At 34.2% G+C, this 18216-nt stretch overlaps 2 protein-coding genes, 1 non-coding gene and 1 pseudogene across 6 annotated transcripts; 1 reads left to right on the top strand and 3 right to left on the bottom strand.

Moving 5' to 3' along the window:
• Positions 1 to 3214: 3214 nt before the first annotated feature.
• On the top strand, positions 3215 to 6477 carry LOC143606247 (phosphoglycerate kinase, cytosolic-like). Its single transcript, XM_077082077.1, has 6 exons — positions 3215 to 3441; positions 4654 to 4731; positions 5159 to 5419; positions 5488 to 5805; positions 5899 to 6057; positions 6128 to 6477. The coding sequence occupies exons 1-6, from the start codon at positions 3247 to 3249 to the stop codon at positions 6320 to 6322; spliced, it is 1206 nt and encodes a 401-aa protein (XP_076938192.1). The 5' UTR covers positions 3215 to 3246; the 3' UTR covers positions 6323 to 6477.
• Positions 6478 to 6824: 347 nt separating this feature from the next.
• Positions 6825 to 13126, bottom strand: LOC143606242 (thiosulfate/3-mercaptopyruvate sulfurtransferase 1, mitochondrial-like). 3 transcript variants are annotated; one of them, XM_077082074.1, is made up of 12 exons: positions 13066 to 13126; positions 12866 to 13027; positions 9916 to 10164; positions 9752 to 9814; positions 8772 to 8896; positions 8476 to 8638; positions 8328 to 8387; positions 8047 to 8105; positions 7725 to 7806; positions 7380 to 7443; positions 7218 to 7285; positions 6825 to 7136 (listed from the first exon to the last, which is right to left on the bottom strand). In XM_077082074.1, exons 2-12 carry the CDS (start codon positions 12965 to 12967, stop codon positions 7044 to 7046), a joined length of 1128 nt encoding a protein of 375 aa, XP_076938189.1. In that variant the 5' UTR covers positions 12968 to 13027; positions 13066 to 13126; the 3' UTR covers positions 6825 to 7043. The 3 variants fall into 3 exon arrangements, with proteins under 3 accessions (XP_076938189.1, XP_076938188.1, XP_076938190.1); XM_077082073.1 differs by having other exon boundaries at positions 12866 to 13079; XM_077082075.1 differs by having other exon boundaries at positions 9916 to 10161; positions 12866 to 13079.
• A 1707-nt stretch (positions 13127 to 14833) lies between these two features.
• Positions 14834 to 16813, bottom strand: LOC143606245 (pentatricopeptide repeat-containing protein At3g20730-like; annotated as a pseudogene). Its single transcript, XR_013148712.1, has 2 exons — positions 15994 to 16813; positions 14834 to 15926 (listed from the first exon to the last, which is right to left on the bottom strand). The product of XR_013148712.1 is annotated as a pentatricopeptide repeat-containing protein At3g20730-like (transcript).
• A 590-nt stretch (positions 16814 to 17403) lies between these two features.
• On the bottom strand, positions 17404 to 17477 carry TRNAT-AGU (transfer RNA threonine (anticodon AGU)). The gene has a single exon. It is a non-coding gene; the product is annotated as a tRNA-Thr (tRNA).
• Between the last annotated feature and the right edge of the window lie 739 nt (positions 17478 to 18216).

The following is an 18216-nucleotide window of genomic DNA, read 5'->3' as shown; positions in this document are numbered from 1 at the left end:
GCTTAATTTTATTTGCAGGAATGGATCCTCCATGGCGAGGAGGAAAGAAGAGCCAATCCTCCAATAGAGGAAGAGGCAGAAATTCTCATAATAATTCTGAAATAATTATTGGTCAATTTGGCCAAAAGAGGCTAATAGCTTCCAATATTGCTAATATAGCAAATTCATCCAGTAATACTGGAAAAAATCGATTTAATGATCCTGAATACCAGGAATTCCTAGCTTTCAAAGCAGCTAAGGAAAAAGGAAGCAATACTTCCTATTCAATTGTTACTCAATCAGAAGAATCTGATGAAAGTTCTTATGATCAAAATCCTTATAAGGAGATAATTTTACTCCTTGATAATAAACAGCTTAAATGGAAAGATAATCCATGGACCTTAATGGAAAGGTTTTTCGATACTGGATCATATCCAGCTGGAATTTATAAATCAAGATTCGTTTATGAATCAATTTTAAGAGCAACCGAATCTGCTCAAATTTTCCATCATAATTCTGGAAATGCTAAGGTTTTTACCTATAGCAAAATAATTATTAAAAGGATAATATCCTTAGAAGATTGGGGAAATTCTCCATTAAAAGAAAAAGAGATGAGTCATTCAGAATCTGGTGCTCTTATCAAATTTAATTATTGGGATTATATTGAAGCTTTCAATAAAGCTTTTCTATATCAAAATCCAATGAAGAAACATTCTTGGTTCTTCAAGATATGTCCTCAGGTTTATAACCAGGATATACCTAATTGGTTTTTAAAATGGTGGATTTCCTATGGAACATCTGTAAAAATTTTACCAGAATCCTTTAAAGGATACTATAATAAATGGGTTGAATTATCTCCCAGAATAATCGAAGCTACTCATAATAATGAGTTAATTGAAGGAATGCCTTCTCTATTTTTCTTTATGGAATTTGGAATTCCATGGATATGGAGATGGTCTTCAGAAGTTGGTCATACCACTCAAAATATTCCATGTTTAAGAAGAATTTTCTATACAAAATTTTGGAAAAAATTGACTTCAAAAAATAAAGAAGGAGTCATAGAAGGTCAAGAGACCATTGATCAAATCGAATCAACTCTGGACCTGTATCAAAAACAAATTCAGGTTCAATCTCAAAGAGAATCTCCTAGCCCATTTCAACAAATTGCTAGGAAGATATCAATTAAAGAAGGAAAGGATCTTTCCAGAAAAGATTTACTGGAAAAATACTTTGCAGCCATGGAAGAAGATTTAATAAAAAACTTCCAACCAGGGCAATCTTCATCGCAATACTCTTCAAATCCATCTTCTAATCAAGAAGAAGAAGAAGATACAATGTTAGCAGGTTATTCTCAAAATCCAGAAGATGATGTCATGGATGAGGTCACAATAAAGGCCAAAACAAAATTGGAAATGTTAAAGAAGAAAATAATTGAATCAATTGACGATGAGGACGAAATTATGGGTCCCAGATCACATGCGTCTGATTAAAGGAGAATCAATAATTCAAAAAGTTGGGTAGAGGTACAATAATTAAAGCCAGCTGCCCAGACAAATGGAATCTCTTTTGGACACAATTGTCCAGATAATTGATGTATAATTATTACTTTTACTGTTGTTCTTTTGTTTGTTTTTTAGAACTCCCATTATAAAAGGAGTAGTAGGGTTTTGTTTAGAGGGAGAGATCAGAAAACCACTGATCAAAAACCCTCTCTTTCACTTGTAAAATATTCGATAATAAAAATCTTTGAAGTTTTTAAGTACTTCATACTCCAGGTACAATTCATTATTTCTTTACTATTTTATTTTTATAATTTTAGCCTAATGAAAGGCTAAACTCCTAAAGTGTTGATTCATACCATGACCTAGTTGTAATCCATGTCTCAAAAAAAAAAAAAAAAAAAAAAAAAAAAAAAAAAAGTCTGAAATTTTTGAAATATGTATGAGTGTTTCTGGGCTGGTTCCATACTAAACAGGCATGTGAATATGCGTAGTGGTCGAATTATGGTAGCCCGTTTTAGCCGTTTTGATGATTGAAGGCGTTTTTAGGGCGTGGCCTGTACTGACCATATACTATTCAATGATGACAGTTAAGTATGGGTAAAACATCCATATGGCCTATTCATATATATTTTAGAAAATCAAGACAAATAAAAATTTTTAATTTTTTTATTTTAATTTAAAATGGATTATTAATAAGAGATCGAAAGATACCCGGTCTCTGATCCTGTATTTATGGTATCAGAGCCATAAAAAAAATGGATTATTAATTTTTCATTATTATTTATTTATTTAATATTTAACCTAACCAAATATTTATATTATAAGGATAGGCCAAATTTTCTCATATATAACGGGCCTCTGGTTTGGAACCGGTTCACTACAAACTAGTTAAACAGACCAAACCAGTTTGACAAAAAAAACTGAGTCTCAAACTGACCCAACCCGCCAGTTCTAAACCGAACCAAATTAACTTGAACCAATTCGACCTTTCATGCTCCTAAACTGTCTCTAAACCAAACCGGTTTTGATCACGGTTTAACTAAACCAGTTCAGTTTAAAAACCATTGACAAAAAAACCCGGTTTTGTAACCTCTAATCTCTAGTACTCCGGAATAAAGATAATCAGGTATACCAATAACCCATCACTAGTTCAAATTCGCCGTCCAAAAAGTAAAAACTAAATAAATAATCCCTCCGTCTCATTTTAAATGTCCATTTTTTTCATTTTTGGTTGTCCCAATTTAAATGTCATTTATATATATATAAATTCAATTTCCAATTGTGCCCTTAATATTACATATACTAGATGTTTCATTTTACAAAACAAGTGGTATTTAGCCATAATAACTTAAAGGACATTATTGTTATTTTACCGCTTATAAAATAAAATTATCAAATATTTTTTAGTTTGTGTGTCTTGGGTCCCATGACATTTAAAATGGAACGGAAGAAGTAAATTTCTTATAAAATTATTATTATTATTATTATTATTATTATTATTTAATATGACCAACTCCTCACATTTTATAATAGAAGTTTTGTTTTCAACCAGCCAACCAAGTGTGATTTTAAGCCACACACAGTGCATACAAAAAGGCACATTGTATCCTTCGTTTCTCTTTCTCTCTGATCAAATCTGCATAATATTATCACCGTAAGTAACTTTCCTCCGATCCGATCTAATCGACATATCATATAACTTCTTATTATTATTAATATTTGTGTGTATTCATTCATTCTAGGGTTTATTTATCATTAATAAGAAATGGCGACAAAGAAGAGTGTTAGCAGCTTGAAGGAAGCAGATCTCAAGGGAAAACGAGTCTTCGTTAGGGCTGATCTCAACGTGCCCTTGGATGATAGCTTTAATATTACCGATGATACGCGTATTCGTGCTGCGGTTCCTACCATTAAATACTTGATGTCTAATGGTGCCAAAGTCGTCCTCTCGTCTCATCTGGTATATACATATATATATATATATATATATTGTTATCATTTGATATGATATTATTTTGATTCGAATTTGTATATATATTTGTGATATACACTGTTTGATATGTTTGTGATATATTCGTATCGCTTGGATCCGAAGCGAAACTACTTATGTTGTTTTGTATTATCTGGTATATAGATTTTGTTTTGATTTGAGTTGGTATACTTGTGATCTGTTTGTGATATATGCGTTGCCGTTAGTTTTTTTTTTTTGCTTAAATATGCACTGTTTGATTCGAATCGGTTGTGTTTATTCGTATCGCTTACATTTGAAGCGAAACTACTTATGTTGTTTTGTATTATCTGGTATATAGATTTTGTTTTGATTTTGTTTCGAGCTGGGGGTCTCACCGGAAGCAGCCTTTCTATTCCTAAAGGGTAGAGGTAAGGCTGTCTACATCTTACCCTCCTCAGACCCTACCATATATTTGCTATTGGTGGGATATGCTGAGTGCGATGATGATGATTTTGTTTTGATTTGAATTTGTATATTTGTGATATATGTGTTGCTGTTAGGTTTTTTTGAATGTGGTATTAATTCGTGTTACTTAAGCCTGCGCTGTTTTATTTTTCAAGTAACAATGTGGATTTCGAATCGGTTGTGTTTGTTCATATCACTTAGATCAGAAGTGAAACTACTTATATGGTTTTGATTTATCTGGTATATTTTTGTTTTGATTTGAATTATATATTTGTAAACTGTTTGTGATATATGTGTTACCGTCTACTTTCGAATCGCATGAATTCGAATAGGTTTTTTGCCTGTAATCTCATTTGTATCAATTAAAGCTGCACTGTTTGATTGTAAAAGTACGATATGGATTGCGAATTGGTTATGTTCATTCTTATCACTTTATCAATTAGATCTGAAGTGACACTACTTATATCATTTCGTCTCATCTGGTGTATATTTTGCTATTATTTGAAGTGTATATCTGCAATCTGTTTGTGATATATGTGCTCTCGTCTACTTTCAAATGACATGAAATTGAATAGGTTTTTTGCCTGTAATTTTCATTCGTATCACTTAGATCTGCACTGTTTGATTGATTAACTACGATGTGGATATCAAATTCGTTATGTTAATTCATATCACTTGGATCTGAAGCGAAAAAGCTTATACCATTTGTGTTTTGAGTTCAGATGTGTGAATTAGATGTGGTTATTGTGTTTATAGGGACGACCGAAGGGTGTCACACCAAAATACAGCTTGAAGCCACTTGTGCCTAGACTATCTGAGCTCCTTGGAGTTGAGGTTTGTTTTTCGGTTATCTTCACTTCATACTTTTTTTATTGTGCTACATAAAAAGTACACGAGAAAGTCCCTTGATCCAATTTTTGTATATTAAAGTAACTAGGCTTGTCTAGAATGCAAGTGTTTGTGAAAAAATATAATTAATAATCATGTTATGTTACCTCTTAAATTGAAAAAGATAAGTTGGTATAGTTTTTCTTTTTTTGTACAAAAGTGTTATGTCACTTCATTAAATAAGGGTAACAAATCATTATTTTTATTCAAAAATACTCGCACTCTAAGGGACTTCAATATACCAGAATTGGTTAGTCACATTTATTTTGACATGTTTAGGGACTTTAATATACCAGCATGTTGATGGATCTTTATTTTAACTGTTTTTATGAAGTATTTTCTTAACATATTGACATATAAGTTATAACAACAGGTCAAGATGGCAGATGACTGCATTGGTCCCGAGGTTGAGAAACTGGTGGCTGCACTCCCAGAAGGCGGTGTTTTGCTTCTTGAAAATGTCAGATTTTACAAAGAAGAAGAGAAAAACGACCCCGAGTTTGCAAAGAAGCTTGCGTCACTAGCAGACTTATATGTCAATGATGCATTCGGTACTGCACATAGAGCACATGCATCCACTGAAGGTGTTGCAAAGCACTTGAAGCCAGCTGTTGCTGGATACCTTATGCAAAAGGTATATTATATTATTATTCTCGTTTTACAAAGGTTATTGGAAAGTTCTTACATATGTTATGTTTTCAGGAGCTTGATTACCTTGTTGGAGCTGTATCTAACCCCACTAAACCATTTGCTGCCATTGTTGGCGGGTCAAAGGTTTCAAGTAAAATCGGTGTAATCGAGTCACTACTAGAAAAGGTGAACATTCTTGTGCTCGGTGGAGGTATGATCTTTACCTTTTACAAAGCTCAAGGGTACAAAGTTGGATCATCACTTGTGGAAGAAGATAAACTTGATCTTGCCACATCACTTCTTGAAAAGGCTAAGGCTAAAGGGGTGTCTCTTTTACTCCCGTCTGATGTTGTAATTGCTGACAAGTTTGCTGCTGACGCTAACAGCAAGGTTTGTTATAAATAATACAACTTTTGTAATCATATTTCGTATTGTCTTTCATGTCGCTAAAAGGTGTGTTATTGACTTATTGTTGTTTTTCAGGTTGTTCCTGCTAATGAAATTCCAGATGGCTGGATGGGATTGGATATTGGACCGGACTCCATCAAGTCGTTTAGTGAAACTTTGGATACTACCAAGACTGTTATCTGGAACGGGCCTATGGGCGTGTTTGAGTTTGAGAAGTTTGCTGCTGGAACAGAGGTATGTTACTACGTTTGTTGGTTTCCAAAGTTTCAATAATAATACTGATATTGAATATTATTGTTGCCAGGCTATTGCTAAGAAACTGGCTGAACTTAGCGGAAAGGGGGTTACGACCATCATTGGAGGTGGTGATTCGGTTGCAGCTGTGGAGAAGGTTGGGTTAGCCGACAAGATGAGCCACATCTCGACAGGTGGCGGTGCTAGCTTAGAGCTTCTAGAAGGGAAGACACTGCCTGGAGTGCTTGCTTTGAATGATGCATGATTTAATGTTTTTTTCCCCGAAAATCATGGTGAGAAGTATGTCATAAATTGAACCCAACTTTTGGTTTAAGGGTTTTTAGTTGCGACTAGAAGTTAATAAAAAGGTCCTGAGTCTGTGACCATGAGCATTGATGGTTTTTTGAATTGGAATCAATAGTCATTGCGTAAATGATCTATGTTTTGTAATTTCGTGTTTGCCATTGTTATGCTACCTGCTCTATTTTTCGGTATGAATGGTTACAAACAAGAAATCAAACAAGGCGCAGACCTTCAAAAAAGGCAACATTTTGGAGAAAAAGAAACTTAGGATGAATTCAAACTCCAAGTCATAAGTGGGTGAATCTGAAAAATCAATATTGACGAATGAGTCGGTCATGTTGATTCTGATTCTAATGATTAATTTGATGAGCAAGTCGGTCATGTTGATTATGATCCTAACTACAATATGTTTCATAATTGCATTGTAACTAAAACAAGTTCAATATTTGTCATCAGCACAAGTATACATAATTGCCTGCTTTATTCTTATCAACCTGAGTATGCCATTCAACCCTTAACATCCACAAATCGGACATAACCTTAAACCGAATCCATACTTGATTCATAGCAACACAAAGGCAAAACCATGTTTAACCAAAACATAAAATCATTCAAGTATAATTAAATCAGAAAACACCACCAAATTAGAACACTGATTAATAACATCAACTTGAAGCTGATGCTTAAGTTGCAACAGGAGTATCTTCTTGTGCTCCCCATTCTGTCCAAGATCCATCATAAACCGGAACATTCGTCTTCCCAAGTCGATGCAGTCCCTAAAAAAATAAAAATTACTTTAATAATTAATACATGATTCTTGTTTTTCGGATTGAAAGAAAAGAAAAAAATAACATCACCAATGCAAGAATGCATGCAGTAACTCCAGTCCCGCATGAAGCTACGACAGGCTTGTCCAACGAGATCTCTGCACAACAATTTTGTATGCATACGGAATGTATTAATAATAATAAATTGATAATGTTAAAATTTATTTTTATTTGAAAAAGTAGTTGGTTTACCCTCTTGTTCAAACTTTTTCTTGAGCTGGTCTGCAGGTAGCAGTGTCTGTGAGGTGTCTAACATCTGTGAAAAAATTTTAAAAAAAATTAATAAAATGCCATATGAACATTCTTTTAGGAATACTATTTGATTTCTCCACTTGACGTATCATCGCGATAACAAGTTCTAATTTTTTTTTTTACCATAGAATACTACATAATTTCAAAGTGACAATTTTGACCCGTTTGCTTATGAACGGGTCAATTTGGGTTGTGTTTTATTTCAAACGGGTCGACCCAAAACTCCAATTTTAATCCATGCAATCACCAAATGCATTTTACTATTAATAAAGATGATTTAATTACCAGGCCAAAAGGAATGCACTTGCTCCCAGGAACATGACCACTTCTTATTCCTTTTCGAGGCTCGGCTGCAACACCATCAAACCTGAGAAACAAATCAAAATCACCATCAAAACCAAACACGTTTAACAGGTCAAACAAGCAAATATTATATTAACAAATAGTTAAAAAGGAAACAAAGTGCATGCGTTTAAAGTTGACCAAAGTGTATTTTATGCATATAATCTCCTAAATCATTTTACTCAAAAATAAGATTAGGATAAAAATAATCATTACTTAACATTAATTATTAATACGAAAGTTCATAAATTTTGATTTCTTATACCTGGCTTTTGATCGAGCATCTATATGTTGATATGTGAGGTCCTCAGCGTTCTTTTTAACCTGTAACAATCACAGCAGACATACGATTAAATGTACGCAAAACACACACACAGACATCAAAACATATGTATTGAAATGCTATCTGTTTGCGTCATAGATAAATACTATATTTCTAAGCTTAAAAAAAAGGTGTTTCATATCATCTACATTTTGGTCGTTAATTTTCATTTCGGTCCCATTTAGGTCTGTTTTATTTAGCTTCTTAATGAATATCCTACAAACCTGTTCAAGTGTCCATACAAGATGCGGCTGATATTTTGTTTGAAATGTGACTGGACCAACCTGCCAAAGCAATGAACTTTCATCAAAAACCCGTTCAGAAAAAGATAATCTTGTAAACATATTATGTACATAAATGTTATGTGCTTACAGGCTGGCCTTGGTACACTTTCTCTATGGCCTCGCTAGCAGCACTAGCTTTCAAAATTGCATCACCAGAAGCACTCGATTCAACATCGAATCCTGAAGCACGCCATCTCAGAAGCCCTCCATCTAAAACCCATACTCTATCGTGCCCAAAAACTAGAAACATCCTATGCAAGTATCTTATAATAATGATTTGACTTTTTATTAAAAAATATTAAAGCCCATTTAAACCGCAAATAAGATTACAATTAATTTATATAATTCATACTTATTATGTAAAATAGAGGTTATATAACTGACCACCAGACACGGGCAGCACTGAACATCCCTTTACCATCATAAACAACAACTCCATCTTTGTTTTCAATACCGAGAGCGGAAACAGCAGCAGCAAATGCTTCCTCGGATGGCAACATGTGTGGCAACTGCTCAATAATATTCAAAAAAATTAATTAAAACATATATGTGGCACTTTTACTGGAGTTTAAGGTCACCAAAGTGTATCTAAATGCTTACACCAATTTGCAATATATATATATATATAGGATTGGGATCATGTGAGAACTATTTTAAAATTGAGAACTTTGAGAACCATTTTGGACCGCAAAAAACCCAAAAAAAAAATTAAAACAAAAAAAAACGCAAAAATAAAAAAAGTAAAAAAACCAAAATTCTTATTTATCATCCCAGTTTCATTAAAAAAATGTCTTGGTTTAGCTAAATTTTACATATATGTACATACATGTGTTTTTTTATACACATATGTATAATTTAAGGTAAATGATAATGTACACATGTGTACGTAACTAGAGATTAAATGAAATTATACACGTGTATAACACGAAGGTTTTTTTTTTTTTTATATAAAACCGGAATGAAATATAAGAATTTTGGTTTTTTTACTTTTTAAAAATTTTGGTTTTTTTTGTTTTATAATTTTTTTAAATATTTTTTAGAGATTTTTTTAGTGGTCCAAAATGGTTCTCAAAGTTCTCAATTTGTAAAGGGTTCTCTTAGGATCCTTACCCTATATATGTGTGTGTGTGTGTGTTATTTCAATTATCGAGGTTTTATAATCATATTTGATACAATGGAAAAAAAAAGTAATAGTGGTCAACCGAAACAACCTGTTTAGAGACGTACTAAACCACCAATATAGTTATGGTGTCAAAAACATGACATAGTGAAAAATATCTATTTATGGTGTCATTTTATAGTCTACAACTAAATTTTACTTTTAAAAAATGAACATAAGAACAAGTTAAAAGACGGTAACTCACATTAGTAGTCCGGTCTGATATCCCATCAACATCAAAGAAAAGAGCACCGGGAATATGGGCAACCTGTTGAAACAAAAAAAAAGGAGAAAAATAACAAAAATCAAAATCTGTTAAATAAGCTATTAAAAGACGAAACCATGATATTTTAAAACTTATATACACACCTGGTATTCCTGGAGTGGGTTTCTCTGTTCATCAGGCATGTACCAAGATGCATCGAGCACCTTCAAATCAGGCTCACGCAGATTGGAATGGAGCCAGTCAACTGAAACAACAGGCTCACCGGTTGAAAAGGACCGTGTTGAAAAGGAAGCTGTAGATCCAGCCACGGTTGTAGCCATATCACCACGAACCAATATAGACCTCCTGTATGCCGTACGAGTCGGGCTAGCCCAAGATTGAAAGGGTTTCTTCTGAAAATAATAAAGAAAATGTAACCAATAATCATTTTTCTTAACAACTATTGAACAGAAAATCATATATCATAATACATTTTTGTCAAACACCCTAGATTATCCATTTAACCGCACGTCCTAGCACCTCTTTTGATATAATTTTTGAAAGCTAATATATAACGCGCATGAATAAAATAAACAAAATGATAAACACAGCCCTAAGCGCTAACTTTAATTTTTGGTGGTTAAAGTACAACAGTTTAAGAATAATAACGGTAAAAATTAACTATTAAGCACACCTTTATGGCTATTTTTATCGAATCCCCTCAAATAATGTTGTTATTAAGCTGGAAATATTGAGTAATAAAGTGCTTAAAGATGACAGATAACGAGTAACTTTACATTAAGCTCAATAATCTTTTAATTAAAATAACTACTACAGATATGTACCTTTTAAGCCTCAATAACCGATAATCATACATTACAATACATTTCGGTCAAACACCCTAACTAGATTATTAATTTTAACGGCTTAACCGCACATCCAAACACCTCGTTTGATATGATATCGAAAGCTAATGAGTGACGCGTTTGAATAATATACAGAAAATGATAAATCAACCCTAAGTGCTACAGTTAACGACAGCTTACGGGGGTTAAATCACAATAATTTAAGCATTGAAACAGCAAAATTAATCCTTAAGTGCAGCCTTTAGGGTTATCTTAATCATGGTAAAGTTAAAATACAAAGGGAGACAAAAATGAGAAGTGTGAGAAGGATTTGTGACCACACAAAAAACCCATTAAAAATAAATTCAAAAAAATAATAAAAAAATCATAACTCAAAATATAAATAAAAAATGAAAAAACTTTAAAAACTAAAATGTTTCCGCCATCATTCACGTTCAAAAATAAAATAAAAAATTAATACAAAAAAAATATAAAAAAATTGACGAAAAGACACAATGGCGAGATTAAAGACGCAATGATGAAAATGAACAAAATATACAACTATACCTAAAAAAAGACACAATAGATCGCAAATATAACACAATGCCGAACAAAATATAACACAATATAAAGAGAAAAAGACACAATGTCAAGGAAAAAAGACACAATCAATGACGAAAATAAACACAAAACAAAATGATAAACAAAAAGACACAACAACTTTCTTCACTTACCATTGTGTTTTTTATGAGAACGAGAAAGACGGTAAAAACATTTTTGTGTTTTTACTTTTTTCGTTTTTTTATTAAATTTTGAGTTATAATTTTTTATTTATTGTTTTTTATTTTTTTGAGGGGTTTTTTTGTGTGGCTAGAAATCCTTCTCATCCTTCTCATTTTTGTTCCCCTTTGTAGAATAATTTGACCCTCTTAATCAAATGCCATCAAATAATGTTGATATTAAGCTGGGGCCATATAAAGTTTGCATCTTGAACATATTCATGAAGATAAAAAGTAATTCTACATTAAGCTCAACAATCATTTTTCATTTTATTTTAACATTAACTTCTGCATATATGTACCAGTGTACCACCTTTTAACCCTCAATAACCAAAACTCATAAATCAAAATACTTTATTTTGTCAAACACCCTAACTTAATTATCCGTTTAGCCGCACATCCAGCACACCTATTTCGATATGAGTTCGAAAACTAATAAGTAACACACTCGAATAAACTAAATAAAATGATAAAAACAGCCCTAAGGTTTAAGGTTAAAGTACAATAACTTAAGCATTAAAACAGCTAAAAATAACTCTTGACCACACCCTTTAGGAGTTAGGACTATATTAATCAAATCCCATCAAATAATGTTGATATAAGCTGGCATTATTGTGTAATCAGGTGCTTAAAGATAACGAGTAAATTAAATTTACATTAAGCTCAATAATCATTTTTCTTAAAGTTAACTTCTGCAGATATGTACTTTTTAAGCCTCAATAACCGAAAATCATGCATCACAATACATTTCGATCAAACACCCTAACTGGATTATTAGTTTTAACGGCTTAACCGCACATCCAAACACCTCCTTTGATATGATATATCTAAAGTTAACCAAGAAACACACTTGAATTAAAAAAATAATAATAATAACAAACACAGCCCTAAGGCCATGCGTAATGGGTGACCAAATGGTGCGCTTTTGAAAAAAAACACCCCCCCCCCCCGCGATAAAAGAGAAGAGAGGGGTATTGCTTTTTGTCGCCGGCAAACATTTGAGAAATATTATTATTAAATTGTGTTGTGTGTGGTATATATATACATGTATATTATATATATTGGCCTACAACACCACCACACCCCTAAAACAAAAACCCACAATTTTCTGACTATGCGCCACATGGCACAAATTGCCCCATTTTGTAGCCCCAACACTACACATAGCCTAAAAGGGCTATGATTAAGTACAAGTTATGGTGATTAAAGTAAAATAATTTAAGCATTAACACAGTAAAAAAAATTAACTCTTAAGCTTAACCATACCACTTAGGGCTATATTAATCAAATCCCATAAAAAAATGTTAATATTAAGCTGGAACACATAAAGTTTGCATCTTTATCATCATTCGATTATTAAACAAGACAACTAGACAAATAATAAAGTTTCAAGATTATATTCAACGCATCAGCTGAACAATAACTAAATCACAAAATTAGTTTAATACAATGAAAACCCACATGTAAAATAGCAAAAAGATGAGACTTACAAAGAACCCAGAAGCTAATATTTGTGGGTTTTGGTTGATGAATGAAGAAGACACGAAACGACGAGCAAAGAGTGTTGTTCTTGAAAGAAAGGCAGAGGCCATTTGATGATCAGAAACCCTCAAAAGATGATAATATTATTATAAACACCATATGAAGAATCTTGTTTGTGGGTGTCAAGAAAGAACACAAATTGTTATCTGTTGTTGTTTACTCCACCGAAGAAGAAATCAGTACCATGATGATGATGATGATGATGATGATGATGATGTGGAAGAACAAAAACAAAAGGGTTTGTGTGTTTTGAGAGAGTGTGTTGGTCCTTGGAGTTTCAAGATAATGGCTGCATAGTACTTGTAATTTGAGTCATTTATTTTATTTTCGAGTTATACATGCCTAACACATTTAGCTAAACATGTCGTGTTTAAGTTGAGGGTGGAGAAAGCACACAAGGGTAGTCAGTTGTGGGTTTAACGGGATTGCCGCTACTCACTACTTTTTATCCGACATGAGCTTTTTTCGGGTGGTATAGCCCGAGGAAAGGAGAGGAGGGACTGAGAGCATGTTTGTGCGTGTAGGTTGGCCGGGTAATGGGGCGCTGATACGGGCAGGTTCTAGCGTGGTCAATAACATAAGGGGAAGTGGGGGTTGCCTGGCCGGTGATTGGTGATTAGTCATGTGATTACGGCACGCGCCCCCTCTGACGGGTTCGCATAGTGACTCATTTAGTTTTTGTTTTTCTTTCAAAAGGTGATTGTTCTGTATTTATAGTTTAGATATAATTTTTATGTATATACATATACATAACTTTTAAAACATTATCAATCAAAACTAAAAAAATTCAGGTTGTATAGTGAAACCTCATCTCATGTTCGAGTTCATGTGCTTGACACCATGAAATTTTTCATGTTTGTGTCAAGTTAGAGTGTTAGACTACAGTCATTAGTCTTAACTATTTATTTTATGTTTTGCTTAAACAAAAACCATTTTTAAATGTTGGAATAAAATTATAATTTAGGCCGGTTTGAGCTTCCTTTTAATTGATTTATAATGTAAACTCTTTTGGACTTGGTGTTTTTGTTACAATGTAAGCTCATCAAATTTGGCTTATAGAATCAAAATATTTATTTAACCAAATAATTTGATTTCGGGTTTGGATGTGTTTCCTTCTCCCAAATTTGAAATACAACCCTACACAAAATTTTGTTAAACTATAATTTTAAATTTATGTTATGCTTAATAATAATAAAAAAACATTGGAAATATATTGAATGTAAGGAAGTGTAACTTTAGGTGAACAGGTTGCATTTATATTTTTAACAACATGCCAAACATTAAAGCACCTTAAATATATATTTAAATGTACCATATTCATTCAAAGGACATTTTTTAACATTAATACAATATATTAAACTTACAAACACTTTAAAGACTAATCAACCTCAACTGCACTTTATGCTTCTCTTGTCTTTTCTTTTCCAGCTTATTCCTACAAACTGAATCAATCCTGAAGCCCCAAATAATTCAAGCCCACATATTAAAATTGTTCCTTATTAATTATTATGGTATCGTATTTTTGTTCGATTATAATATCCTTTTCCATTATGCCTGCACAAACAGATGGGTCGAGTCGGGCCAGGGAGTGTCAGTCATAACAGTTTAGCAGCAGCGTCTTTCCAGCTAGAAGTCCCAAGCTAGCACTGCAACTGTCGAGATACCGGATACGAGATACCGGATACGGCTCATTTTGTCGGCCAACCCAACCTTTTCCACGGCTGCAACCGAATCACCGCCTCTAATAATGGGTGCAATAGCCTAGTAACAATGTATTCAACATCAATCATTCAGACTCGTTGAAAAATCCCTTTATGCATATGCGTATATGGAATATATAAGTAAACCAATGTTTCATAAACATAAACTTTAGAAAACTTGACACAAACCTTAGATACTAGCAACTTTAGCTTCGGTTATGAAAGCAAAAGCCTCTTGCTTGTTGATTGACAAAACTGCATCCGGATTGCTTCTTCTGCAAGTTTTCAACTTTCATCAACTTCCTTGCGTCCCAAGCACCATACCACAAGCCAGCTGCTGCATAAATGCCAGCCAAAACCACATAGTTGACCGATTTCCTAGGGTCCAAATCAAACAACTGTCGCGCTGCAACTTCTCCTATTGCAACATTTCCATGTACACTACACGCCCCAAGAATTGCACCCCAAACCGAAGCGTTTGGCTTCATATGCATATTATTTACTAAATCACACGCTGCTTCTAATTCACCTCCCCGTGCTAATAAATCAACCATACACGAATAATGTTTTTCTTGAGGCGTTATATTATATTTATTAACCATACTATTAAAGAACTGTCTTCCTTCTGCAGTCAAACCATTGTGGCTACATGAAAATAAAAGTGACAAGAATGTAACACCGTTCGGTTCCAATCCTTCATCCACCATTTGTTTGTAAAGTTCAATTGCTTTATTCCCATATCCGTGTTTCCCGTATCCAGCAATTAATGAAGTCCATGAGATAATATTTCTCTCATTCATTTCGCTAAACACTAGGCGCGCGTCTATGATTTCACCACATTTTGAGTACATGTCAATAAGAGCATTGCTCATGGGTACATCATGCAAAGCCAAACATTTTAAGGAAAGCGCATGCATTTGTTTACCTAGACCTAATGATGTTGTGTTGGCACAAATGTTGATCATTGAGCATAATATTACACGGTCGACATTCATTAGAATTTGACGCAATTCGATGAAAAGATTCATGGCTCTCATGGCGTTACAGTTACTACCTTCCTGAGCATATCCTGCTATTAATGCAGTGCAGGATATTGTATCTTTGTTATTCATGCTTTTGTATATTCGATCTGCGCTTCTCACGCTTCCGATTTTTGAATACGCGTTAATAAGTGACCCGCTTAAACTGTTGTATGATCCAAACCCTAATTTTAAAACAAACCCGTGTAGCTGCGTGACATTTGCAAGATCTTTGCTTCGAGCACACACCATGAGAACACTTGCCAACGTGAAGTTGTCAGGAGTCATACCTGTAAAAAAATCATTAAGAAAACTGAAAGAAAAAATTAATACGATTATTTTAAAGAAATAACATACCATCACGAAACATCAACCGGAACATTTGAATTGCATCATTGCATTTGCCTCGAACAGCAAATGCGCCAATCATCGAATTCCAAGAAACCACGTCCTTAACCGACATCATATCAAATATGTAGCAAGCATCCTTGATGTCACCACATTTTGAATGCAATTCAATCAACGCACATTGCACAAAAGAATAATAAATAAACCTCCCCTTATGAATACAACCGTGTATCTGCGAACCATAATTTAACGACATCAACCTCGTACACGCACACAAAGTGCTCGCGTAAGTGAACTGATTAGCCTTCACACCAGCCCGGTGCATGGCAACAAACACTTTCACAGCTTCCTTATCATAACCATTCCGAGCATAACCTGATAACAACGCGGTCCAAGAAACCACACTTCTCTCAGGCATTTCATCGAACACTTCACGGGCACTTTTCATGTCACCCGATTTAGCATACAGTATCACCAGTTTGGTATTTACATGTAAATTTGAATGAAACCCGTTTGCATAAAGATGTTCATGCACCATACGCGCTTGACTATAGGCCTGTTTATCAATGCAAAGATCTAAAAGTTTGACATAAGGAGGATGGTGGAAGTGAACCGGGTGAGAAAGTGCGAGATTGACCGCACGGTCTAGCTTTCCTACGTCTAGAAACGATTGAATGTAGGATATAAATGTCATTGGCCGGAGTATTTCGTTGATCCGGCTAACTGATTTACAACAAATCTTGTTCATGGAGGGAGAAATATTATCATTCAAATAGTATGTAGCAGCAGCATATCATTCAAAATCTCAAATAGAGTGGTAGACATATAAACATAAAATCTTTTGGCGTGAAGTTCGTTTCTTTAATAAACGAACGAACATAAACGAAAAAAAACTTTGATAACATTATCAAGAAAATCCGTTGGTTTATAAGCGATAGAGCATTCGCAGTAGATTCCGGATCCTAATACTTGTGTAAAACAAATGGGCTTTTAGTATATTGTATAATAACATGAACTTAACTGACCAAATTGGTTTTGCTGGCTACTGGCATTAGGTCGAACAGTTGGTGGGCATCGATGGTATAGCTATGTTTTGGTTTAATGGTGGTTGTTTTATCTTTAGTAAGGTGACCAAGAGTCCAGTTGGACCACTTGGACTGTAGTGATTGATGCCTTAAGTATGTCTGGAGTTGTTGGTTTACTATGAACAAATTGGTATTAAAATAATAATAAAGAAGATAATTTGGTGGCAAAGACTTACAGGGAAATATCTATAAATGGCGATTCGAAGGAAGAAGAAATTATGTGGAAATCAAGATATTATGTGAAGAACAACAGACGGTTTTGTTTAAAAACATTGATTAATATTTTGGGGTGTTTTTTTATGCAGAAGAATAGAAACAGAGTGACAAAAGTGTATGCTCTCGTTGAGAGTCGAACTCAAGACCTCCCGCTTACTAAACGGGTGCTCTAACCAACTGAGCTACGAGAGCTACTTGACAACGATTTAATAGGTGTGAAGTTGAATTAATATTATGATATGATGAGTAAAAAAATCCTTTTTAAGCTGACAGAATTACAAATTTTGTCCTTTAAAAAAAACTAAATTATGGTTTGTGTCTTTTTTTTAGTTTCTTTGCAGGCGGTGTTCTTTAAACATTTTTTCCTACACGTTATGTCATTTACGCTAACTGGGTTAGAAAAACTCAGTTAAATACCCTCACGTGAGACGCATGTGAGGGCATATTGGTCTTTTCGTCTACACTTGCAAAAAGTTTATATAAAACTATCTATTTCTTCTAGAACTCATCCACCACCACCAAACCCACCATCAACACCCATCTTCACACCACCATTCAACCTCCAGCAACCACCACCGTCGCCTTCACTAACACCATCACCTGTCATCACCCTTCCTCAACCATCACCCAACCTTAACCACCCACCACCATCGAATCTAGCACCACCATCTCTAACCGTTCGCCACCGTCGCATCAAGCACCACCTCTCCGATTTGCTTCTAAACTAAGAACATCAGAAGTTCTATTGAACCTCCGATTCACTGATTTCCCCAATTTTAAGCAAGCAAAAAAAAAACAAAACCTAATTCTCGCACCAGTTAACGTTCGGGCCGCCCGATCACTCCGGCGGCGTTGAACACGTGGGTTGGGTTCACGGCGGCAATGTCGGCGACAAGGGTTTCGCAAGACTCGAGGCGGCCGGAGCCGTAGG

This window comes from Bidens hawaiensis, unplaced genomic scaffold, assembly GCF_021521415.1.
Source record: "Bidens hawaiensis isolate Kalapana, Puna unplaced genomic scaffold, B.hawaiensis_p1.1 tig00073771_1, whole genome shotgun sequence".
NCBI lineage: Eukaryota > Viridiplantae > Streptophyta > Magnoliopsida > Asterales > Asteraceae > Bidens > Bidens hawaiensis.
This window is presented reverse-complemented; position numbering and strand designations above follow the sequence as displayed.